The sequence below is a fragment of the Polypterus senegalus genome, chromosome 3 (assembly GCF_016835505.1).
Source record: "Polypterus senegalus isolate Bchr_013 chromosome 3, ASM1683550v1, whole genome shotgun sequence".
Lineage (NCBI taxonomy): Eukaryota > Metazoa > Chordata > Cladistia > Polypteriformes > Polypteridae > Polypterus > Polypterus senegalus.
The window spans coordinates 81,994,864-82,022,819 of NC_053156.1; the positions used below are offsets into that span (position 1 = coordinate 81,994,864).

Consider the following 27,956-nt stretch of genomic DNA (forward strand, 5'->3'; position numbering starts at 1 on the left):
GGCTGTTTTGAGAGCAAAAGGAGATTTTTACCCTGTATTACACATTTTTATGTATGAAAATGTGCTATATAAATAAATGTTGTTGTTATTAGTGCATTGTCCCTAATAATTTTCTAAATGAGTGTACATTTTTGTATTTAATTCTTTTCTGGCATAAGACATGGATATTTAATATTAGTTTTTATTTTTTTTATTTTCTCAAAAAGGTTGAGTATATGTTAGATTTGTCTATCTGCCATTGTCTTTATTACTACTTCTTGTTAGAGGGTCATTTGTCTACTTAAGTGTACAGTCAACATTCTTGACCTTCAATACAAATATAGGGAAATCAAAGACTTTGTCCTGAAGAAATTCCACAGAACCAATATTAATTCTAAACTGAATACAGTTCAAATTTTAAAATGTCACTCCATTCTACTCCTGTTCTTGTAATTTTCTCATGGTAAATCTTAAAATCAATATCTTATACAAAATATATAAAAATATACTGTAATTATAAAAAGAATTACAAACAAATGGTGAACATTTAGATAACATATCACGTCACTTATTATCTATATATATAATTCACTAAGGCAAGACGACCATAGAATGCCGGAAGGGGCGTGGATTCACTTAGCCGCCGGCAAGTGAGACACCTATTGCGCACGCAGGAAGGAGCCACGCCCACCAACTCCAAGACCATTGGATACGACGACAACTCGCAGAGCCACGCCCACCAACTCAGACGCGACGACACAGAAAAAATGGCATCATTTATATTCATCTGTCATAGAGGCAACATGCAGCTCCAAACCACGCTGACTGTTCATAGAGGCATGTTTCTCGCGGAGGTGAATCGCCATATGCAGCGTGTAAAACGGTTTGCGAGGGGTATCTCATGGGATCCTTAAAACATTCCTTTACAACTGAGTTTAGAACACAATGAAGTAAGCAGTCTTTAAAAAATGAGTTTTCGGTTATGACGCACGACCGCGTGACCATAGCAAACCGTTTTACACGCTACTCACAATTCGCATCCGCGACAAACATGCGTCTTCTTAGATGCTCCTGCACTTTGTACACACCCCCCTCCCACCGTGGTCGGGTGTCTTGGTGGATTATATATAGAAAGGCAGCCAAAACCGCACAGAGCAATGAAAAGTCTACGTGAGTCACAGGTGCATCTGGACTGTACAAAGACTCGAGTGACGAGTTGGAGGTGGGCACATGAGCAGGCAGTGTATACTGAACGAGAAACCAGCAGACTAGCATGACGGAGGGAGCGGAGTGGATGTCCTTCTCCTCTCCTCCCGTTCCATCCTGAGCACCGCACAGACGATTGTGTGTTGGTTCATTCCGTGCATTGGTTAAAACCCAATTAAGGAAGCAGTCTTTAAAAACCAATAAGCCCTGTGCCTCTGTTTCATTACTGTCTTACCTGCTTCACCAATGCAGGCCCCGCAACAGGCGATCCGGCGGCATCATTACCATGACCCGTCAGGCAGCCAACCGGGTAACCAAAGTCTTTGGGTTCAGGGGGGAGTATGGTTACAAAGCTGAAACTTAAAGGAATTGATGGAAGGGCACCACCAGGTGTGGAGCCTTTCGCTTCATTTGACTCAACAAAGGAAACCTCACCCGGCCCGGACACAGACAGGATTGACAGATTGATAGCTCTTTTTCGATTCTGTGGGTGGTGGTGCATGGCAGTTCTTAGTTGGTGGAGCGATTTGGCTGGTTATTTCCGAAAACGAACGAGACTCCTGCCTGCTAAATAGTTACACGACCCAACAGCGGTCGGCATCCAAATTCTTAGAGGGACAAGTGGCTTTCAGCCACGTGAGATTGAGCATTAACAGGTCTGTGATGCACTTGTATGTCCTGTACTGCACGCTCGCTACACTGAATGGATCAACGTGTGTCTACCCGGCATGGGTAAGCCGTTGAACCCCATTCGTGATGGAGACCGTGGCTTCCAATTGTTCCCCACGACGAGAAATTCCCAGTATGTGCGGGTCATACGCCGCACTGATTACGTCCCTGCCCTTTGTAAAGCCCCCCATGGTCGGGTGACTTGGTGGATTATATATATATAAAAAAAAGCAGCAGGAACCGCAAAGACCAATGAAAAATCAACGTGGAAACCGACTGAGGCGGTGTTTAGAAAATTAACAGTCAACGTGACTCACAGGTGCGTGTGGACTGTACACAGACGAAAGCGACTCAGGTAGGGAGTTGGGGCGGGCACATAAGCGGGCAGTGCGTGCTGAACGAGCGCCGTTCAAACCTGTCCTTCGCTTTGGAAGGAGAAAGCGCGACGGCGCTCCTCCGGTTTTCAATCACGGACAATTGCATGTTGGTTCGTAGCGTGCATTGTTGCAATGTTACAAATCATTTAAAAAGCGGCCTGATTATGCGGCGTAGCATTGGCTAGTACATTTTATTTTGCATTTCAACTCATCATTTCATCTTAATTAAAAATATTAAAAGTAAAGTATATAGTTTACATTGTTTAACCTTCCTCTTTGATCTGCTTGTTTGGGCAAGATTTGAGGTTATCTTTTCCTTTTCAAGACACCCCCTGTAGGCTTGTAAACAACTTCATCTTTTACAGATGCTGGACTTTTTTTTTTTTTTTGATGTATAATGTTGGTATTATTTTCCTTTGTGTTTTGAGAAAATTTGTTTAGTACTACACTGATATATACTATAGATTATGAAAGCTGATAGTAAATTGACTGTTGTTCATCTTTAATATCTGTTGATACAGCTAATTTACATTTAAAAATATATTTGCCACATAGCAACATCTTCCTTGATAATGACAGAAGGAGACTGCCAAAGTCCTTGGTTTCTTATTCTTTAAAACAAAAACAAATTAAACATGTATGGGTTTATTACAGAAAGCAGTAGTACCAACAAATAATAAATTTTTGTGTCAGTGAAAAGCATCTATTTTGGTATCTGCTTCTGCTGAAGCTAATTGTAGCCTCTTTGGGGCAAGCAAGAGGAGCTGTTGCCCAGTTATCTAAAAAGAGGATGGACCTTCTTGATTGTCATTTGCGTCTTCTAAACTGTGTAGCTTTTGTAGTATTATCTCCCACTTGTTGCCATTTTGAGTCAATTGTCCTTGCACAACCCAGCTAATGTATTCCCTTTGGCTTCAAAGTGAGATTTGACATGAAGGAAACAATACCTTACTCCTGAACCTGGAACTAAAATTCTCTGTAACTGAGTAACAGACGTCAGTGTGAGTTGAAAGATGGCACCATCGGCACCATGCTGACGCTATCTACTTATATTAGTTATTTACCTATGACAGTGTGGCCAGACACAGCTCCAACTCTATCATTCATTTTTCAGATGACCTTATCATCATAGCCAACTTACAGAGATAAGGTTTAGCTGCTGACACAGTGGGGTCAAAACAATTATCTTTGATGTCGGCGTAATCATGGATCTGATCATAGACTACAGGAAGGAGAATCCTGACCACAGTAACATCTACATTGTAGGGATCCCATATAGGGGATGAGCAGCTTTTATTAAATTGCTTGGAGTGCCCATCATTTCTGAAGTAAAATAGGCAGTAACTTCTACAAGTGCAGTGTATAAATGGTTGCATCACTTCCCGGCACGGAACCCGCTTGTCTTAAGATTGTCAAGCTGTACAGAGCATAGGGGGGACAAAAGCATAAAATATTTTTGCATCAAGGCACCTTCTGTCAAGGACATATAAAGCATTCATTGCCTTAGAAAGGCAAACAGTATTATTAAAGACCCCAGCCATCTTGCACAATTCTTTTTTTTATCACTCCCCTACAAGGTGCAGGACGGTTGTAATTTGTACCTGTTTGTTTAGTTTTTGAGGCTAATCCTTACATTATTTATTTTTCAGATGTTTTCTGAAGTAGCATGACAGCAAAATAATAACATGATCTGGCAACAATTTTTTGCAGCAGCATATGTATAGCCCCATTTTAGATGTAACAGTGCTTTTTATAGGCTTTGCAGCACTTTTTACAACTACTTTTTGTGATTTTAAGGTCAAATTTTGGAGCACTTACAAGCAGCTTCTTTTTGTAATCTGGACAGACAGCATGAAAAGGTGCATAAGGAAAGGTTTAATAAATCACAAAATTCCAGATCCATTTCCTGCCTACAACTGGCAGTGTCACCCATGAAACAAATTATTCTTGTACTCCTCCAACTGTACTATTTGAGTGGTCCTGGCGTGTGAAATTATAAATGCTATGCTTAAGGATTTTATTATCAGCTAATGTTGCAGGTGTAGTTTTTTAATTAATTAATTTTTTTTTTCAAAATAGCTGTAAGATTTGTTAAAGAATGTAATAATAATAATTCTTTGCATTTACACTTCTGTCTGAATAAAAGTCATTTTAAGAACTAAGAATATCCAAGGAATATTGTCCACTTGTGAAACAATCCTAAATCACCTAAAGCACTGATTAAAAAAAGAGGAATTTAAGTAGTCGTAGTTCTCTCAAAGTATTTTTAGTATTTTTTTTTCCTTTTGTTTTTAAAGTCTTTTTTCAACAGGTTAAGCGTGAGTTCACCTAAGCAACTTTGGCATATTAAACACCAAGTGTCCTCTGGGATATTATATCAGTTAAGGCACGTTCTATTTTCTCCAAGCTGAACCCAAGGATACTCTTTCTAAGCAAAGCTATACTAGGTCATCTTTGGTTTTCTGTTCTTCCATTGCCTAACTGGTTGTGTCTATCTCATTGACATATTGGGTTTGCAGTTTAGAGTATACCTACCAAAAATTATCCTTTTCTTAGTTACAATATACTGTAGTCTTTGTGACCAAATTCTTGGGTAAAATGGTTTGGAGTAACATACAGTTTTTGTGCAGTCTTGTTGTCAGAACAATAGCTTATATATACTATGTGTGTGTGTGTATATATGTATATATATATATATATATATATATATATATATATATAATTTTTTTTTTCTTTTTCATTTTTAAATGATGCATGAACATATGCGGGAAGGTGAGCTCACTGATATGTATCTTTTATCAAATGGATATTTTTCTTTTTTAACTCTGCAGTGTTAAATTGCATTAGCCATTAAAACAACAATGTCTTATTTCAGATTATATTGTTTGATTATTATCTTGGTTATAAACATTTTGATATATGTTCAATTCTTGAAGTTAGTTCAATGTTTCAAGTCTTTAAAGTGCTTTTATTTCTCATAATAACTCTTAATAAGACGTATAAGTTTTGGTGGTATTCAGTCACTCCTGAAAAGATTGTATGGTACTTTGTGATCCCTGTCACTTTTCAAATAATTTATTTCATACTGCAGCATGTGGGATGCTGCACGCGAGTTAAAGCAGCTGTCATAAATCAGTATATGAATTTTCCTTTATTAGTGTTTCTGTCTGCATCAGTAAATTTGATTAATAACTTAGACAGAATGCATGCTTGACTTCACATCATTCCAACTATTAATGGGTAAATTAGCTTTTTTTTTATTTTTACAGTCATACCCAGACTACATTGATCATAGACATGTGGTCATATAGATTTGATATATTTAAGCAGGCAGTAATTGTTGCAATTTAAGATATAAATAAGCTTTAAGTGTAGTTCCTTTGCCACCCAGAGAAGAGATGCTACTGTTGATGAATGTTTAAAAGATTGTTTTTCTCTTTTATTCAACAACATTATCTAGAAGATTAGCTTTTGACTGATTAGAAGTAGATGGTCATGTATGAGCTAGCTGGCCTCTTCTGAATTCTTTCATGAGAAGTTATTTATTAATCTTGTTGCATTTTATCAAATTCAACACATCCTGGACCTTTGTAAATAACAAGCCATTTAAAATTAAGAGACAACTTGTTTAGATCATCACCCTTAAAGTACAATCTGACTTTCAGCTGTGTATTGAAAAACTGTGTACAAATTGTTTATGGGACACACTGCATGTTTAAGCATAGACAGAGCTTATTTCCTTTTCTATAGTTTATTTCCACTTAATGCATTACTTTTGTGTATCCTGTTAAATACGTAATAACATCTATTGCTTCAAACAATGACTAATCATAGGCTTTTTGTGCCATCTTGTTAAATTTGCTGTGTCTTGGATCATTGATCCATGTTCAGTTCTTTTCCATCCTTCATAAATGAAGCGTGTTCTGCTTGTTCAGTTTTGGTATTCTCAGCGGAACAGATAAAAGCATGCTTTTACTGATGTCGAAAAAACAGATGTGACATAAAATATCTGCTTCTGTAAAAGGCAAATTGGAAATATATTTACAAAATTGTTTTTGTGTTGTCTTGTAAATCACAATTCACAGATGAAAGAAAATGACTGCAGAAGGATCTTCACAGTGCAACAGAATCATATTTAAATGCAAATGCACATATTTCTGAAACAAAATGAATAATACTTTTTTCACATAGTCATAGCTTTCCATTTATGTAAAACTGAACAATAATGTGCTCACATTTTAGCAAAATGGAACTAATTGTAAACTAAATTTGAAATTTACAGCATCTAGCTGTTCAAATATGCGTGTTTTTTTTAGGATCATGCACCCAACACAGCCAACCGAGCTATCTTGCTGTTTCTAAATGTTTCATGCTGTGAACTTTGGTCGATTCACAGATGTTAAATCAGGCTGGTCAAGGCAATACAAAGAATATATTGCTTATTTTGCTGTGCTTCAAATATCTTAAGTGAATAAATACAATGTAAAAGAAAAAAGGGAATATTCAGAACCTGGGAGACTATGTTAGAAGCTGTAGTGCATTCTGTTACAATGAGAAGAGATATACTGTAGTGAGTATCCCAAGTAGCTTCGGCGTATTGTAACACAAATCCTTCTCCTGCCCAACCAACTTGAATTATCCTGTCCCTGTTCCATGTTGTTGTTGTTTTTTTTGTACTTTTCCTGCTGCAAACAAATTTCCTTCTTAGCCAATAAAAGGTGTCATTTTGCTTGAATCCTCTGGGATAATAAAATTGGCCTAACCTAATTTGAACAGTTAGAACTTAACTTTCTTTAAAAGCCGTTTATCTTAAGAAAGGAGACTCCTACTGTATGTCACTAGCTGTTTGGTTAGATGCAGTCTAGCATTGCAAAAGCATTGCCTAACCAGACCTTTCTAAGTACTAAGTACTCAAGTTTTTTTTTTCCATATTGGATACCAGTCTTGCCTATTTTTTGCTATCTGTGTCACATAGATCAGTGTTTCTTAAACACCTGACCCATTTCTGTGATGTGGTCACCCCGTTTGTGCAGTAAAATTAGCTGAGTTCTTCCAAGAGTGAATTAACTGGTGAGCAATACACCGCCCTTTATTTAATATTTACTGTTTAGTGTGGTAGCGTACAGTATGAGCACAGCTATAGGCAACACAGTCCATGAATCACAGAGAGCTTTTTATTTCTGGTTTTTGTGTGCATCAGCCTATATTTACCATTATGACATACATTAAATCCAAATCTATAACAGAGTTATAATGAAGATTTTGTATTAATTTCAGTCTCCTGGTATTTGAAGGAAGCACTGTACCAACAAGAACTGTAAGATCAGCAGAAAATTTTAAAAGTGTAGCCTGTGGTATTTATCAATATGTCAGTCAATAGCATTAAATATCTGAAACTGGACTATTATCCAAATTCCTCATCAAGAGTTATCCTATCACCCATATAAAATACATATAGTGAATAAATTTTTTTAGAAATAATTTAGGTAGGTGACTGAATTTTTCAACTCATTTTATAAATATTTAACTGAAAACTGGAATATGCTGAACATTTTGAACACTCATTTAGAAACGTGTGCTGCTTATGATGGAGCACTTTTGAAAATTGTTATTTTGAAAGACAATGTAATACAAAGGTAAATAAACTCCATTGATTAACTATTTTTCATCTGCTTTTTTATTTCTCCAAAGTTATGAATTAGATGACTAAGTTAAGTGACTGTTTTTATTATCCTTCTGAATAATGATTAAATCCTCATGCTATACCCTAAGAATTTTTTTTCTCCACAACTTTACTAAAACTTACACAAAGCACTTACACTGACAGTGTAGAGATTTCCTAGGATAGGGTATTCCCGGTTTTAAATGATATTGTTTTACTAAATATACTGTATGTTGGCATTTCTATTTTGGACTTATTTATGTCAGAAATATGCTTGAATGAAAACAAATTGTTACAGTTTTTTATTATATGCCTGCTGTTATTTGTTTATGTATGGATCTGCTGTCATTATGATAAAAAATTTTCTTGAACCCAAATATTTTCCCATTTTTTTTAATTGAGTCATCACTTTAAAAAGTTTAAGAACCCCTAATATAAGCATTCAATGGAGTACTTCATATCTAGTCTTAGTTTTGAATCCATCAAGTTACAACAATTGAGATGAGTCCTTTTAAGTCTTAAGGAAGGGTTAAAAAATGTTTTACATCCATTATTAGTGAAAAAGGCATTTTTCTCAATGATTTTCTCATTTGTGGAAGCCTACACATTATTTATTTCATCATGTTACAACATTTTCTAGCTGGCCATTTATTTTTACATACTTTCCATGCAGATCTCTACTGGATAAAAAGCACATCAATCTCCTCCGACAGCAAAGGTTGTAGATGAAAGCAACCCTTCAGCAAATTGCAAACATTCAACAAAATATGCTATTTATATATTTGCTTTTTTTTTTTTAACACTATTTACAGAAGTATAAGTTTTAGAAGTAAGTTTTAATTATAATGATTCAATAGGAATCTCTGAATTGACATCAGTATTAAGAAATCGTAATAGAGGGGACAGAGCTAAGAAAAAATTGCAAACTATAGTTTTAAAGAAGTGCTGTGTGGACCTAGTACAGCTTCTGCAAGGTACGTTTCATCTGTGATATAAACCTTTTCAAAGCCTGGTTCTAGAATCAGGCCTGACCATTATAACAGAGTGAATACAGGTCCTTTCATCTTACTTATTTCCATGTCTGTGTTTGATGGTGCCCCAACAGGCAGCTTGGGGCTTTCGTGGATTTCACTTTAAAGGTCTTGGTCTTCTCCCAAGAGATTCCTTCCAGTACTTTCTGAGTCTCAACTGCTTGGACATTGAACAGTATTTATGGATCAAAAGCTCCATGGTCTTACAAAGTAATTCTTACAGTGGAATCTAATCTTGAGTATCATATCCTTTTGCTATGTTATACCACCATGAATATACGCCATGCCAGTTTTATCTAATTGTTTATATTCCACATCGCTCAAAGCCTCAAGGTGGATTTGTAGAAGTCACATTCCTGGACCTGTTGGATCATAACTTCTTATCCAATTGAACAAAATTAGAGCATTAGAAAGTAATTTTTCTGCTGTCTCTCCAGCGCCATCATAACATGGTGTTAATTCTGCTTTATTCCTTTTGCTTTGAAAAACTGAGCAATACTGCTCCACCTTTGTCTTGCTAGTAATAACATTTAATAATTTAACATATAAAGAGTGGAACAAGGTCAAAGTCTGAACCATATTGTTCCTTCTAAAACACAATGGTATATTATGACAATCACACATTGATGCTGGAGGAAGACTGCAGATGAGCTGTTCATATTATTTGTGCATTCAGTATAATAATGGTTTGTGTTCAGATTGCATCTGCAAAATATAAATCTATTTTAATTACTACTTTGCTTAGGATTTACACATCACTTCTTTTTTTAATTAAGATGTATGTTGCATTGTACTCAGAGATTTACAAAAATTTTTACATAACAGATAATGGTTCTCTAATATTGGCTTGAAATCGCTTGTCTTCTTTGTATTCATATAACAGAAACAGAGCAAGAATCTAATTTTTATTTTCATTATTTGTTATTTTTAAAACAGACTGACAAGGAATAAAAATACATTTTTATTCACCAAGACATTAACTTTGCTTTTGTATTTTTTCATTAACTTCAATAACTTCAAACTGTTTCTACTAAATGGGTTGTTTATGTATACTAATAAAAGTCAAAGCCCTCACTGACTCACTCACTCACTGAACATCACTAATTCTCTAACTTCCCGGGTAGGTAGAAGGCTGAAATTTGGCAGGCTCATTCCTTACAGCTTACTTACAAAAGTTGGGCAGGTTTCATTTTTCAAATTCTACGCATAATCGTCATAACTGGAACCTATTTTTCTCCATATACTGTAATGGACATTAGCTTGATGGATGTGGGGGGGCGGAGCTGCATGTGACATCATCACGCCTCCCACGTAATCGCGTGAACTGACTGTGACCGCAGTATGTGGAAAAGAAGGAAGAGCTCCCAAAGCACTGAAGAAAAACCCCGAATACTTTATTCGCCAGATACAAGTTTAATGAGAAGACACGAGGTATAAACGAGACTTTGGATCACTGTGTGTATATATTAATGTATGTGTATATATATAGATATAGATATGTAGATATGTATAGATAGATATATATATGTAGATATAGATATATAGATATATAGATATATATAGATAGATAGATAGATATAGATATATATATATATATATATATATAGATAGATAGATAGATGTATAGATATGTATAGATAGATATAGATATTGTGGTCCCCGGCTGGGGCTGGAGCCCAGGAGGACGAGAGGAGGGCTTGTGCCTCCTCCAGACCCAGAGGGGGCGTCTGTCCTGGTTATGCTGGAGGCCTCGGGTAGAGGGCTTGGAAGCCCAGCCCTGTAGTGGCCCATGGCCACCGCCAGGCAGCGCCCCAGTGCCGCCTTATCCCGGGAGCCCAGCACTTCCTGGTGGAAGACGACAGGGGACACCCGGGCGGCTTCCAGGTGCACAGCCGGCACTTCCGCCACACGGGGGTGTGTCCGCGGGAGATTGCCGGGAAGCAGCTGGAGCCCATCCGGGCCCATCCAGGGGCCGCCTCCCTCCAGTCAGCAGTGGAAGTCGGGTGGAAGAGGACGGAGCTGGAGTGAGGACTGGAGGCGGCCAGGAGGAAAAGAGGCACAGGACTGTGTGGCCTGGACATTGGGGGAATCGGTGCAAGAGGCACTGGGGTTTGTAGTGCACGTAAATCTTGTACATAATAGTTGTAAATAAACAGTGTGTGGTGACAATATGATGTTCCGTCTGTCTGTGTCCGGGTATAGATAGATATAGATAGATATATATATATATATATATATATATATATATATATATATAGATAGATATAGATATAGATATAGATATGTATATATATCCATCCATCCATCCTCTTCCGCTTATCCGAGGTAAGGTCGCGGGAGCAGCAGCTTAAGCAGATAGGCCCAGACTTCCCTCTCCCCGGCCACTTCTTCCAGCTCTTCCGGGAGAATCCCAAGGCGTTCCCAGGCCAGCCGGAGACATAGTCCCTCCAGCGTGTCCTGGGTCTTCCCTGGGGCCTCCTCCCGGTTGGGCGTGCCCGGAACACCTCACCAGGGAGGCGTCCAGGAGGCATCCTGATCAGATGCCCGAGCCACCTCATCTGACTCCTCTCGATGCGGAGGAGCAGCGGCTCTACTCTGAGCCCTCCCCGATGACTGAGCTTCTCACCCTATCTTTAAGGGAAAGCCCAGACACCCTGCGGAGGAAACTCATTTCAGCCACTTGTATTCGCGATCTCGTTCTTTCGGTCACTACCCATAGCTCATGACCATAGGTGAGGGTAGGAGCGTAGATCGACTGGTAAATTGAGAGCTTTGCCTTACCGCTCAGCTCCTTTTTCACCACGACAGACCGATGCAGAGCCCGCATCACTGCGGATGCCGCACCAATCCACCTGTCGATCTCACGCTCCATTCTTCCCTATATATATATCTATACTAATAAAAGGCAAAGCCCTCACTCACTCACTCTCTCACTCACTCACTGACTGGGTGGAAGGCTGAAATTTGGCAGGTTCATTCCTTACAGCTTCCTTACAAAAGTTGGGCAGGTTTTATATCGAAATTCTATGCGTAATGGTCATAACTGGAAGCAGTTTTTCTCCATTTACTGTAATGGAGATGAGCTTCAACGCCGGGGCGGAGTTTCGTGTGACATCATCACGCCTCCCACGTAATCACGCAGTACATAGAAAACCAGGAAGAGCTCAAAAAAGCGCTTAAGAAAACATGCATTATATAATTGAGAAGGCAGCGAAACAATAAGAAGCGGCGAGTGACATATACAACCATATTCATGAGTTCTGCTACTGAAACAAAGCACGATGTAAACCTACACTTTAAATTAAGTTCATAGACAGGCTGCGCTGGCGTTTGTAATTTAGTGCCTGCCCATATAAGGCCGTCCGTCAGCGGCAATCCAATAGCAAACTGCCACGGGTAAATATTCACGGGTGAAGGACTGTGCTTATGGAGAGGAAGATGAGATGGTCAGGGTGGTGTTTGACACAAACTCAGCGAAACTGCGAGAGAAAGTTTTAAGTGCCAGGACTAAGGTAACATTAAATACAGCCACGGACATAGCACGAGATGGCACCAGCACAGCTGGGAACCTTCGATGCATGTACACCGAGCGGCTCACGTGAACTGACGCAGTGCACAGATAAAAGGCAACAGTTCCAAAGAGCTGAACAAAACCGAATTACACAATTGAAAAGGCAGCAAAAATATGAAGCGCCTGATAAGCATATTCATAAATCCAGCTACTGCGGAAACAAAGCACACGGTGGAAAAAGTCAATGTCCCGCTAAAGGAAGACAGTGTAAAAAACCCGTGCATGCAGTGTGTCAGGTCTCAGATAAAGAAGAAGACGAGCTGTTTATTGATGCAGTAAGAAACGAATCGATGAATGAAACCTGTCATCTTTACAACGATTGACAAACACGGAATGTAACTTGAACACAATACATCCTACAAATACGAACCTGATTGAAAGAAATAATCATAATCAAATCCTTGATGACAGCAACACTCAGTAACACTCACAAAACAAATACTGTATATTGACAGTCATGTTATGTTATTTTTAAAATGTTCCCTTTTCTTTTTCTACCTTTTTTAACACACTACTTCTCCGCTGCGATACGCGGGTATATATATATATATATGTATATATATATATCCCGCTCTACATACTCGAATAATGGATACTTTATTCGCCATCAATGATTGTTTTGGTAAAGCCATACTCAGTGTAATCATTAGATGAACGGTAAAAAAGTAAGAGCGAGGGAGGATGACTCATTGAGGCATGCAGGCTGTAGTCTTGCGTCAACTCTATCTGAATTGCGCGATCACATTTGAAAAACATATCTTTTCAAGTTCTATTTAGTCCATATGTGTCAAACTCAAGGGCAGGGCCACATCCGCCCGGCGTAATTATATCCGCCCGAGATCATTTTATATACTGTATTATTGTTATTAAAGCCCGGGTATATGAAGCGCTGGTAACACAATAAACTACAGATCCCATAATGCAGCGCTTCAGCTGCCTTGCATCAGGGTAACCTGAATGCAATTCAGAAGATACAGAAAACAGCATAATTAAATAAGAATCTGACACTTGAGCGGACGTTTTAACCCGTGCACAATCACAAAGTGATTTCAAGTGAAGCTGCTTTTATGGGAGACACAAATGCACCAGTTCACCTTGCCCCACTTTCCCTGTTGCCAAGTACTGTTAAACCAAGTCGTCACTACGGTGTTCCCAAATACGCACTTTGCTGATAAACTGAGCGCACTGCGCACTGAGTTTGCACGGCGCTTTGGTGACTTTGATGAACAAAAAAAGTCCGTCTACATGCGGCTCGAACCTTGTGCATGTTTGGTAGCACATATCTGTGTGAGAAGCTCTTCTCAGTGATAAAGACTAACAAAACAGCACACAGGAGTCGCCTCACTGATGAGCACCTGCAATCCATCCTGAGAATCTCCACAACACAGAACCTCACACCAAACAGAAACGAACTTGTGGCCAAAAAAAGATGCCAGGCGTCCAGCTCTAAAATGACATATGAGCAAAGACAACTGAATGATTTGATTTGTTATTGCACGTAAGAGCGGAGTCAACGTTTTAACAAACAGCGTATTGCACTGATACTGAAATAGCTGTGTGTGTATATATGTAGATATGTATGTATATGTATATATATGTTTATATATATGTGTGTGTGTATATATGTATGTATATATATGTGTATATATATATATATATGTGTATGTGTATATATGTATATATGTGTATGTGTGTATATATATATATATATATATATATATATATATATATATATATATATAAACTGCCAAAAAATCCATGGAACACTTTGAAAACACATCAGATCTCAATGGGAAAAAGAAATCCTCCTGGATATCTATACTGATATAGACTGGGTAATGTGTTAGGAGCGAAAGGATGCCACATCGTTTGATGGAAATGAAAATGATCAACCTACAGAGCCCTGAATTCAAAGACGCCCCAAAAATCAGAGTGAAAAAATTATGTGGCAGACTAGTCCATTTTGCCAAAATTTAATTGCAGCAACTCAAAATTGTATGCAGCACTTTGTATGGCCCCTGTGTTCTTGTATACATGCCTGACAACATCGGTGCATGCTTCTAATGAGATGACAGATGGTGGTGTGGGGGATCTCCTCCCAGATCTGGACCAGGGCATCACTGAGCTCCTGGACAGTCTGAGGTGCAACCTGGTGGCATTGGATGGACCAAAACATAATGTCCCAGAGGTGTTCTATTGGAGTTAGGTCAGGAAAGTGTGGTGGCCAGTCAATGGTATCAGTTCCTTCATCCTCCAGGAACTGCCTGCATACTCTCACTACATGAGGCCAGGAATTGCCGTGCACCAGGAGCCACTGTACCAGCATAGGGTCTGACAATGGGTCCAAGGATTTCATCCTGATACCTAATGGCAGCCAAGGTGCCTTTGTCAAGCCTGTAGCGGTCTGTGTGACCCTCCATGGATATGCCTCCCCAGACAATCATTAACCCACCACCAAACTGCTCATGCTGAATGATGTTACAGGCAGCATAATGTTCTCCATGGCTTCTCCAGACCCTTTCACTTCTGTCAAGTGCTCAGAGTGAACCTGCTCTCATCTGTAAAAAGCACAGGGCACCAGTGGTGCATCTGCCAATTCTGGTATTCTATGGCGAATGTCAATCGAGCTGCATGCTGCTGGGCAGTGAGCTCAGGGCCCATTAGAGAATATGGGGCCCTTGGGTCACCCTCATGAAGTCTTTCTGGTTGTTTGGTCAGAGACATTCACACCAGTGGCCTGCTGGAGGTCATTTTGTAGGGCTCTGGCAGTGCTCATCCTGTTCCTCCTTGCCCAAAGGAGCAGATACTGGTCCTGCTGATGGGTTATGGACCTTCTATGGCCCTCTCCAGCTCTCCTAGAGTAACTGCTTGTCTCCTAGAATCTCCTCCATGCACTTGAGACTAGTATAATAGTATAGTATAATGTCATTGTAAAAATCCAGGACTACTTTACACTCCAGTTCTGAATATCCATAGGAAAATAAACCTAACAAGAACACGTGAACTCAAAAATGAAGCCATTAAGAGGGCTAACAGAATGTTAGATTTTATAGCATTATGTGTGGGGTTGAAGTCCAAGGAGGTTATGCAATGCAATATCAGTAATCACCAACACAGACGTAGATAAAATCATTGAGCATAAAAATATAATGCACACATTAAGATACTACTATCAGTCCTTATATTCAAACTCAGTTTAAAGGATAAAAGACACACTCTCTAATGCATTTTTTAATATATTATGGTTACTACAGCTTGATACTCACATTGAAGATGAATTGGATAAACTTCTGACACTATCAGAATTACTAGATGCTACAAACTCACTTCAGAGCGGGAAAGCACCCAGTCCTGATTGCTACTCTGCCGAACTTTATACAAAAAATTTCAAATAAGTTGGCTCCCCTTTTATTCGCAACATTTATAGAAGCCAGGGACAATAACATCTACCTCAAACTATTCACATTATTTACAATTTTTCCTAAAACAAGTAAGGACTTATTACAGTGTGCATCATACAGACCAATCTCGCTTCTCAGTAATAATGTTAAGACACTCTCCAAAGCCCTAGATAGAAAAATTGAGAAAGTGCTCCTTTGGTAATATCACAAGAACAAGCCGGATTTATTAAAGTTAGACACTAAGCTTCCAATCTTCGATGCCTATTTAATGTAATATATTCACCCATAAAGTCTAACATCTCAAAGATCTTCTTATCTTCTGGATATAGAAAAAACTTCTAATTTGCAGCTAGACCAAACTTCATATTTACAAGATTAAAGACCAAGACAAGCCCGCATATGAATACTCCAAAGTTCAGTAAAATTCATAAAAATGTCTTGAGGCTGAAACCGGACTTGGATACTGCAGTTCCAACATTAGACCATTAAAGATTAATGCTGTAGATAAAATGTATGAATTCTAAGAATTTTTGGTGGTGGTCTCTTCTCCTCTATTCAGACTTTTCTCATTATATATTATGTGCAGTGTATACCTTTCTTATATTTCTTGTAAACATAAGTGTTTGATATCGGTGTACCATTGTTCATTGGCAAGGTGGTGCAAAAGGGAGCACTGCTGCCTCATGGTCCATCATCCTGAGTTTAAATTACATGTTTGGGCATTATTAGTGTGGAATTTTTACCCCTTTTCCTGTGTCCTCATGGTTTTTCCTTCTGGTGCTTCTTTGTTTTCTGATGCCTTCCATAGATGTTTAGGTTAAGTGGCAATTCCAAAGTAGCCCTGGGTAATTGCCAGTGTTTGCAATGGTCTGGTGCCCTGTCCAGGAGCATTTCCTGCCTTATATTCAGTGCTGCCAGGAATCGGGTATGGTCTCCAGGGTCCATGAATTCAATTAAGTGGGTTTGAGTATTTTTTCTAATAATAAATCTAAATTTTAATGTACATAGTCCTTTAATTAGATTTTTGCCTTGATATGGTTAGGGTTTTGATATCATGCTCTAGTTCAGACTTTAAACCGCTCACCACAAGAGGATTAATTTTGATGAATGATGTTTCCTGTATACAAGGCTAAAATTTGTAAAACTAGAAACTGAAGTTCTTTAGTAATTGGTTCAGACTTTCTTGAGCAAATGTCAGTCTTTCCTTCATCTTTCCCTGGGCAAGTTCAGAATGATGTGCAACTTTTTTCCCATTCTTTAAATGAATGTTTCCCTTTCCTTTTTCATTGTTGCATATTATGATTTATGTGTTCTCTGTTATAACTAGATCCACAGTTGTTGTTTTATTCTCACATATTCAAAATGTATATGCACAGAGTAACATATTCCATATTTTGGGAAGATTACTTTGAATAAGAGCAATGAGATGAATTCATTAACTTTGATGGACTAAACAAAAAGATTTATGCTTGATTGAGGTTGTGTAGATTACTGTCTTTTTATGTATTCCTTGAATGGGAATCAAATAAGCTTTTTTAAGTCTCAACCAAAAATAAATGGTTTTGTGTGTGGTGTGTTTGCCTGTATGAAGCTAATAGACCCTATTCCCTAGGGAGTTTTTTCCTGCCAAAAAAACATGCATTTAGCTCAAAGTATCCAAGGGGCATAGGGGTAAGTTGGATGGATAATATCCTTGGTGTAGGCAAATCCTCAGGTTTGGTCAATATATCATTAGAAAAGCTTGCTTACAAGGTGGGGAAACTTTGCTGTGTTTTGAATAACTGCAAGTTTGTTGTAGATAGCATACCCTTTTTTATCAAAAATTAAAATCTTCAATCAGTTTTTGTTTTACAAGTATAAGCCTTTTTGTTTTTTTACTTACGGTTGTATTAGGAGGCAGCCAATCTGCACAATTTTTTTTTTTTGGGTAAAGTCTGAAGTTCTGCCAAAAGTGAGGCCTCAGGAAGTGGGAGTGTGCTTAGATTTAGAAGAGGGGAGAGGGAGGACGCTGATTAAAATAATAAACAGCTGCTGGAAGCAGGGTAACTGCACATATACATGCGGCTGTCAGAACAGGACACTGCCAGAAGAGTGGACGGGTTTCCAATTACTTCTACAGGCAAAGGAGAACTTCAGACTGAAAAGACTTTGTGTCTTGTGGGGATGGCCAAACTTGTGGAATAACCAGAATGATTTAGAAGTACCATTTTCCAGCATTCATAATGATGTAGCAACATTGTCCTTGGAGCAATAAACTGGAGATTTATTTCCAGAAATTTGAAAAGAACATCCCTTTTCAGATTACAGCATATTTTTAATTTAGCCTAATTTGCATTTATATGTTTTGTGACAATAATCCAGTCTTGCGCCTCATGTCTTACTCATTGGAGAATCAAATACATGAACCCGGAGAATGATGTATGCTGCCCGTTGATCTGACAAAAGGCTTACTGTTTGCAGCGTGGAGCAATAATTAAAGTAGTGACCCAATAACTGATTCTAATATTGCTGATCTCGGTGTTTGAGGCGGACTGTTGATGACTACTTGAAACAAGAAAATGATATCATGAAGCTTATTTAAATACATGCAGGCAGTTCAACATGAGACTTTATCGAACTTCTTAAGAAATACATTGGTCACAAGTCATGCTGCAGTAAGAAAAGAGGATGTTGCTATGCAAAGTACACACAGTGGTAATTGAGTGCTCTACTCATGAAAGATGTGTGGTCTCAGCACTGCAACTCAGGGGAATATTATTCATCAAACAGTGAATATAGCAAGGAATGGGAGCAGCTTTCTCCTCAAGATGTAGCAATGAAAAGGAATACAATAGTTGACAATGATTGGCATGAATTTCAGCTTGCAGGAGTTGTTGAAAAAGTTTGAAAAGGTACAGTTGATAGAAAGTTTTGAACTATTTTGTGACATGGTAAACCTTCATCAGCTTATTTTAATTGGGTATTTACTGTATATATTTTTGGTTCTATAATTGACTTGTAGGCTTGTTCATTAGTGTAAATTCTTCTTCCCAGATGTATACCTCCTTTATCAGTCCCATATATACATAAAAGATCATCTCTAGACCATGTGCCAGGAAAATGTTTTAATTCAACTTAGATGTGAAAACAAAGAATTAAGGCACAAAAAGCTTCAATCGTAATAAACCTTCAAAATCTTTACATCTAATGGGTGGTTCCATTTGGTTATACCGTTTGAAACTGAGAATGTGTGATATTGTACAAACCAGAAGTTGTGGCAGCTGTCTTGAATCCCTGGCATGTGAGTGCATGCTTTTGTATATGACAGATAAACAAGCTATTTTGTTGAACAGGTTGTGAGTATCTTTACTTCAGTGGAACAGACCCATCAAACTGGAAGTGGATTTATAAATTTTAAATATTACTAAATTATATATATACACTGTGTGTGTGTGTGTGTGTGTGTGTGTATATATATATGTATATAGATATATATATATATATAGATAGATATAGAGATAAGGATATCTATAGATATATAATAAATAGATAAAAAGGTGAAATATGCTGCACAAGAATATAAATTTCAAATAATTCCAGTACATTTTTGTAGATGGCCCCTATAGTGTTGTGTTTAATGACACCACTTCAGTAAAACTGTGCAAACTACATTTCTTGTTCAGACAACATAGAGTAAAATATAGGTTGCATTTATAGGCTGCAGATTAATTTAAATTTTAAAAGTGAAGACACTTGTGAAGACAGAAATGATACTCCTTTAAAAAAAAAATCACTGAGCAGTAAGTCACTTTTTTGCAATATCTTTGGATCTGCCTGCTATTTCTAAAGGCAAAAGAGGTGCATTATTAAGATACTTCTAAGATGATACCCAGCAAGTGCAGATATAATTTGTATGTTGCCTGTTAAGTCATTCATCCAGTCTACCATCATATCCATTTATTATCCAACCTGCCTAATCAAGTTCATGGTTGCAGAGATCGGTACCTATCATGGCAACATTTGACACACATCGTGAACGAAGCCAGGATGACATTTAAGCTCAAAACAAAGTATCCTCATTCACATAAATGCTGTCACACCAAGATAATTCAGCTACCATTTAATCTAAGTCAGCCACTTTTGGAATGTTGAAGGAAAGCTGAAGTTAAAAGCCATCACACATTCATGGGGAAGATGTGTATACTGCATAAAGGGTCCCTAGGCTGGAATTCAAATCCATGAACTATAAAGTTGGGTAACAGATATGTGAGTCACTTTACCAAATTTGTTTGATATTTCAAAGGCACTTTACAAAATGTCAAAAATACAACACAAAATATGCATTGGGCACTGTATTCTGCTACCCTACAAGACCAGCATACTTTAACTATATTTTACAGTAAAAGTAATTGTGATGGTTTTATCTGGTAGAATGATGTAGGGTATTACTCTTTCTTTCTTTCTTTTTTTTTTTTTTTTTTTTTGACTTCTAGCTTGATTTCAGTTTCTAATGTTGAAGCCAGTTTGTGAAAAGACTAATCTGGTTAGACTAACATTTTGACATTGCAGACACCACTAAATAAAAATTTGAATTAACAATTGACGTTTACTAAGTTTCTGTGAAAAGTTAAATATTTATGGTCCAAGGACTTCCCTGAAGTTTGCAGCTTAGCAGCAGTGACTGATCAGTCCAATTTTTATTTATTTAATTTTTTTAATTTGTTTGGAAGTCTCAGAAAGCATACCATCAAGTCTTGGAAAGCATACAGTTAATTTTGTTACAGTGTACAAATGATCCACTGTAATTTTTCATTTTAGAACATGGATATAGACCTATTTTTTGAATGTGTATTCTTTAAGCTAAGAATGTCACATATTTGCTGTGCTCTTTGCCATGTTCTAGAGATTATACCTTTTATCATTAGGTATTGGGGAGGTCAGGACAGGGGAACAGCCAATAATGCATCTGTGGAGTTGTATATGTATCTGCATGCATGCATGTATATAATATGCAGTATGTCTGAATTTAAAAGTGGAAAGTATAGCCTCACAGGAGTCCTTTGTATTATGGTAAGGTATACCACAGACTTCTTGTCTGATTGCAAGTTAATTGTAACCATATGCTATGAAATGAGTGTAACTTTATCAGTATTTGCTGACAAGTTTGAGACATGAAAAGAACAAACTTTGATTGAACTATTCATATGGTTTTCTGACATTTATATTTCCATACTAAATTTGTTAATATACATAATGTTATTTTGCACTTTATTAACATTTGTTAATATTTAGTTGGTTATGATTTTTTACATTGCAGAAGTAATGAATGTATTTTGACAATTCATCTTATTACAAGAAAGAACTAGTTTTGCTAAAAATAAAATAGGTTTGCCAAGCATTTCCAGTAATTCAGTACGTCATAATTTATATCTCATGTACCTTTCATTGCTTTATGTCTATCAAATAACACAAATGCAGAAATACCAAGTCATGTCATTGGTTGAAAGGCCTTTTTGAACGTTTAATACTTTATATTTAATGAGCATTAGACATGACAAATAGCAGATAAATCTTCAAGTAACATAAATCAGATCAGGTAATTGATATAGTCACAGTACGGAACTGATGGTATGATTACCAGTAATATTATTTTACATGAATTTAACATTGTAGATATGACATGCCTTAACACATTTGCATCATCAGCCTTTAAAGACAGCATGCAGTGACTGTTTTGCTATATTTATGTATTTAAGTATTTCTGCATGCTTGACAGTCCAACAGCTCTGTGTGGGTGGGTATAAAAATGAAATGGAGTATTCAGTGCCTGTGGTGAGGGGGAAAAAAACAGAAACAAGGTGGGATGATAATGAACTTAAAAATTTCCCAGTATTTATGGTTATGCAATTTCAAAAAAAAGTTTTGGAACCTCCATATCCTGTATTCTCAATTAAAATATGAAATTCAGTTCAATCTTTTATGGATCTATTAAATGAGAGAAGGCTCAGCATACTTGCACATGTTTAGTTACAATGCATTAACTGTAAATTACAAAGCCTTAAAACATTTATATGCATAAACACACAAATTACATAAAAAGCACAGTAAAACAGAGCAATTTCAATGATTAACATTAATAGAAAAGATAAGGCATTAACATTAACTTTCATAGCCATAAAACATACTGTATATGCATAACCACACGAATTACATTAACAGTGTGAACAATCTGTGAAAAACACATCACAACAGTCAATGCTATTAAAAATGATTCAGGAATTTAATTCTCTGTATCTTATGAATTAAGAAAAATCTTAATTTTCATACATTTTTAGCTGGAAAAAAACAAAGTTTAGTTTAGTATTACACAAGTTAGACATGTGTCCACAATAAATTGTACGTGATCCATTTAAATCAATATTTATACCTGAAAAGAAAAAGCTATTTATGTAATTTGCCACAAATTCTTTTTTTTCTTTATGCAAAGACAATTATCATTCATCCATTCTTTTAACTCTTTGACACAATTAAAGACAATTTCTCATGTTTTTTTCCTTAAGGAGAAAAATAGCTGAGTAATATTAGCATATGAATGAAAGCCCATATTTTGATTTGTTCCTATTTAGCAAATAAAGTGAAAGGAGTAATTGTCTCAGTACTGAGCCCTGAGAGACACAATAACTAACTTCACAAAATAATCACAGAATACCGTTAGCGCATTTTGTTTATGCTGAAGCTGTTTTGAAAAGTATGAACTGGAGCATTCAAGAACAAAGCCTGGAGCCCAATTTAGTTTTCACTTCAACGAAACAAAACAGGATGGTCAATTACCTTTGGTCTAAGAAAAAAATAACCTTTTAATTCATCAGAAAACATTAGAATGTCTTTGACTGCACAGGTTAGGTCTGTTTCTCTACTAAGACCAGTAAGAAATTCAGACTGAAACTATTGAAGTTGTAATGAATACGGTAAGACTGAAACTGTTTTTTTCGCCAAGTAATTATTTGACAATCGGCACTTTTAGAGCATTATGAACTATGCCATTTATTAGGGATATGTTTATAAAGTCAAGAATTAGTGTTGTGAGAACAGTGATTGAGCTCTTTACATGTTTTGTTAGGACTTGGTCTAAGGAAGAGTTAAAGGGTTTCATTTTAAACACAAAAGTTAAAATTTCCTATTCTGATATTAAAATAGTTAAGGTGTTTATAAGGAGAGATAGGGGTTAGTACTGCAATTCTAATTACCAATTCCAGTAAATTGTATTATGGGTTATTGACATGTATACAGTTAAGTTAATACATGTGGTAATTAACAATAATTCTGCTCTTCAGTGCCATAATTATAACAATTTACCTCAAAATGGATGTCTTCCTTACTTAATATTAAACTTGTATGTGTTCTGTTTTCATTTATTAATCTGGAAAAATATTCAGAACAAAATAGAAAAAAAAAATCTTTTTTTTTTTTTATACACCTAATAATCATTGGTGTTTGGAAGAGCTGCAATTTTATTGCTGTTCGCTTTAGACTTCTAAAAAAGTAGAGAAAACTGTAAACCAGAGTGAATTTCTGCCATAATCACTTTTGTTTTCAGAGACTTGTTATAGTTATATTTAAACTTTTAAACAATGAGACCTCAAATGAATATTGAGATTATTTAACTTATTTAAATCAATCACAATACTTTAACAATTTTTTTTAGGACCTGGCCCTTTTTTAAGTGTTGTTTTAAATATGCAAAACAATTAAAGCTATGCATACATCATCTAAATGTCATAATTATTTAATAAATGTTGACAATGCATTGTTCAAATTTTGAATATTTAACAGACTGAGTATTTATGAAAACCTAACTAAATATATGTTTATTGATCTACAGGGTCATTTCTTGCAAAGGGATTGTTACTGGCATCTGTACAAAGTTGAATTTTTTTTCTTTAATATATATATATAATTCTATTTAAACAGAACAATGACAATATATACCTCACATTTTATAAATTTTCAATAATATGCTTGAAATAATACACATTTTATTAAAAATGATTGTGGTTTAATGTTTTACAATAAAAGTCAAGTTAAAGTTGACTGAATTACTATCAAAAGAACACAAAATATATGTCTTACATCCCTTGTGATCTTTTAAAATGAAGTTATGATTAGATATGTATACTTTATTTGTTCCCAAGGGAAAATAAAAACTTTTCAGAAGCTCAAGAAATAGTGATAGTTATGTTACTCCAACTGTGTGATTCTTTTGCATATTGAGTGGTATTAGCAAATGTTTGTGTTAAAGACTGCTCTTTTGGGAAATCATCTCAGCTGTGAGTGTACTTGTCAGTTTTCAAACGTCTTCATATTCCACAATATGCTTGAGTTTTTTAAGTTAGGAAATGAGCATCTCATGCTATGTTTAATTGTTTTTCATCTGAATTTGCATTTGACTTCTCTTTGTTCTGTCTGCTGAAGCCAAAATATGACCAAATGATTGACACTGCATCATATATAGATTTTGCCCAGAGGGGACTGGGCGGTCTCATGGTCTGGAATCCCTACAGATTTTTTTTTTTTTTTCTCCAGCCTCTGGAGTTTTTTTTGTTTTTTCTGTCCACCCTAGCCATCGGACCTTACTTATTCTATGTTAATTAATGTTGACTTATTTTTATTGTTTATTGTGTCTTCTATTTTTCTATTCTTCATTTTGTAAAGCACTTTGAGCTACATTTTTTTGTATGAAAATGTGCTATATAAATAAATGTTGTTGTTGTTATAGTTTGTTTTCATGTGTAGTTGACTCATTTCCGCCTGGCTGGGATTCGGCACAACTCCTTGTGTTGTCTCATACCTAGCGTAATGCCTTTTTTTGAATGAAGAACAAGGGCTGGATGAGACAGCGTGAACATGCCTGGGACTGGCTGCTGTCATTTAAGGGGACAGCTGCAGAAAGCACACCGTAGGAGAGAAATTTTGCCAAACATACCAATGTGGGAAAAATTAGTTAAGTGACAGCTTCTTATTGTCAAGTTTCAGTGATTTTTGTATATATATCGCCAAGCCTCATTTCAGTTGGTCTGCGTTATTAAGGATTATCAACACTAATGCAGGAACCAGCATTAGAACAGGTTCAAGGCCCTCCTAGAGCATGCTCAGTAACTAATTATTCAACAAGAGCCATTTTTGAAGATGACTTGCAAAATGAAATCGCTTTATGTTAAATCTGATTGATTCAAAAAGAGATAGCCAATAGCGCAAAAGTGTAGTCTTGCAGTTATTCCCAATCAAACAAAACCAAAATTTCATAAAACCTGATTGGTTCAGCACAACTCCATATATTTTCAAAGAGAAATTATCTTTATACCATTTATTAATTTATTGCCTGAAGAAGGAGCCTAAGTTGCCTCGAAGCTTGCATATTGTAATCGTTTTAGTTAGCCAATAAAAGGTGTCAATTTATTTTGAACTCCAAGAATGTATTTCATTCTGAAAAGGACATTAGCCTGTCGCATGATGCACAAATAAACACACATTTATTTTCACTCTTACACACCCACTGAATAATTTTGCTTTTCATTTGAACTTATAGCATATAGACAAGAATCTCAACAGTAATACAGTCTTCAGATTTAAATATTATATCAATAATCCAAGCCTACATTGAGAATTGCAGCTGCCTTACTGGTTTGCCAGCTTCTACAACTAACATGCTGCTTCCATTCAGAGTATTTAGTTAAAGTAACATATTTGGCAATATACTGTATGTATTTTTACAACACATCCAACTTTTATATTTAGTAGCTTAACTGTTACGCATCTTTGAATGTTAATTTGTTAGTATAGTGTTTCAAAAATCTATCTTATGAATTTCTTTGTCTTTCTCATTATAGGATATTCAGGCTGAGATTGATGCTCACAATGACATCTTCAAGAATATTGATAGCAACAAAAACAAGATGGTCAAAGCTTTAGGAAGTTCAGATGAGGCTGTCTTCCTTCAGCAGAGACTGGATGATATGAACCAGCGCTGGAGTGAATTGAAGGCAAAATCAGCCACCATCAGGTTAGCACAATAGTACTTGGCAGTGATTCCTTAATTTAATGTTGAGCTGCAGTTTTTTCTCGTCTAGATGTATGTGCGTTTCAGCCTAAAATCCTGTAAATTGAAACAAAATGCCTCAAATCTTGTATCTTATTAACTGTACAATAGGTTTTTTTTTACTGTTTCTGAAATGGTGAACATTTGGAATAATCCTTAAGTGCTACATGGCCAAGTTGGACACTACCTAATGATTATAATACAATGTTATGTATCTATGTATGTATGTATGTGTGTGTGTGTATGTATATGTGTGTATATGTATATATGTTGTGGGCCTTGCCCCGGACACAGACACGCAGGCATGCTCAAGTCACCCAGCACACGTTTATTTTTCATTGTTCTTTTCACAAATCATTGCTCACAAGCCCCAATACCCTTCAGTCCAGGCCAACACAATGCCTTCTCTCTCTCTATTCCCTTCTTCAGGCAGCCTCTTGCCTCCTACAGAGACCTTGTCCAATTCTTCCACCCGACTCTTGTCCTCTTCTGAAGGGAGGCGGCCCCTTTAAATAAGCACCCGGATGTGCTCCAGGTGTGTTCCCGGCAATCTCCCACCAACACACCCCAGTGTGGCAGAAGTGCCGGCTGTCTACCTGTATGCACTCCAGGTGTCCCAGTTCCTCTTCCCCCCAGCACTTCCTGGTCTGGCGGAAGTGCTGAGGTCCAGGGTCTTCCAGGTATTGGGGTCCCCTTGGCAGTAACCCCAGGTCCCTACAGGGTCGAGCTTCCCAGCTCTTTACTGGCGACCACCTCGAGGTCTGGAGGAGGCCCAAGCCCTCCTCCAGTCTTCTCTGGCGTCCCGGTTGGATACCACCTCCATTCGGGTACCACAGTGTTTTTTTATATTTATATATATATATATATATATTTTGATTGGTTTGTGTGAATGTGCCCAGCAGTTGACTGTCCTCCTGCCTGTAGTTGATTCTGTGGTTAGTTCTGATATTTATCACTAAATGCAGAAGTTCTGTGTCTTAAACTGGATTTTCTCTGTAATATTTAAAGAGCCCATTTGGAAGCCAGTGCAGAAAGATATAGTCAGTTACTGTCATCATTGGAGGAACTGTACAGGTGGCTACATCTTAAAGAAAATGAGCTTTTAAAACAAATGCCAATTGGAGGAGATGTTCCTGCTCTGCAGCAACAGAAAAGTCATTGTACTGTAAGTTTCCTTTTTCTGCTTCTTTTATTTGTCTTTTATCTAACGTGATAGGGACAGTGTCTAAGTCTCTGCTGCAGAACTGACCCAGAGACTCTTTCTGAGATTCAACAAATATCCATGATGTTTATGATGGCACTCTTCAGTGATCATATATTAATTTCATTAGAAATGTACTTATTACAAAATCCCTCTTATAGAGTACATTGAGAAATAAACATTAACGGAGACCTACCTTGTTTTTATTTTCTCATAATATTAGTCAAATCATGAAAAAGCTTTTTGAACATTCTTCATAGAGAAAATTTGACTTCTATTGATTTTAATGAGACAAGACAAAAGCACAGGTTAGGAATTTACTAATTGTGTTAGAAAAGACAACATGTGAATAATGAGCATGATGTCCCATCAGGTGTTAGTGTTGTTTGAGGATTTCAAGTGATTAATCATCACTAACTGTATGACAAATGAGCTACACGATTCCCAGTATGATCTCAGTGTACAGTATGCCTAAAACACACAACCTCAGATGATTGATGCCATCGTTCTCCATTTGGATTTTGTTTAAATATATTTTGGACAACCTTAGTAGCCATATCTGTGTGTCTGTAATGATCAGCTTTTTAACTGAATTACACCATGCTCTTGACAGTGAAAGCATAAGATTCATCCAAAGCTGTTCATGAAGAATAAGCCCAGAGAAAGAGAGGGAGAGAGATGAAGGCAGTAAGGATGGGACAAGAAGATACACAATTTACAGAAACATCAGCTTAGGAGTGTTGGTTAAACTTTAGATTAGACACAAAAATGCATCTATTACTCA

General features: G+C 36.8%; 1 protein-coding gene across 6 annotated transcripts in view; it reads left to right on the top strand.

Annotated features, from left to right (window-relative positions):
• utrn (utrophin) overlaps nt 1-27,956 on the top strand; it is a 513,264-nt gene that overhangs the window by 307,811 nt on the left and 177,497 nt on the right. For 4 of the 6 annotated variants that reach the window (XM_039747516.1, XM_039747517.1, XM_039747518.1 and 1 more), the window contains 2 exons: nt 25,763-25,935; nt 26,980-27,136. In XM_039747516.1, the coding sequence (XP_039603450.1) occupies nt 25,763-25,935; nt 26,980-27,136 (330 nt within the window). Of the gene's footprint in view, nt 1-17,984; nt 18,788-25,762; nt 25,936-26,979; nt 27,137-27,956 lie in introns of those variants that run through there. The other 2 variants (XM_039747521.1, XM_039747520.1) reach the window with 2 other exon arrangements.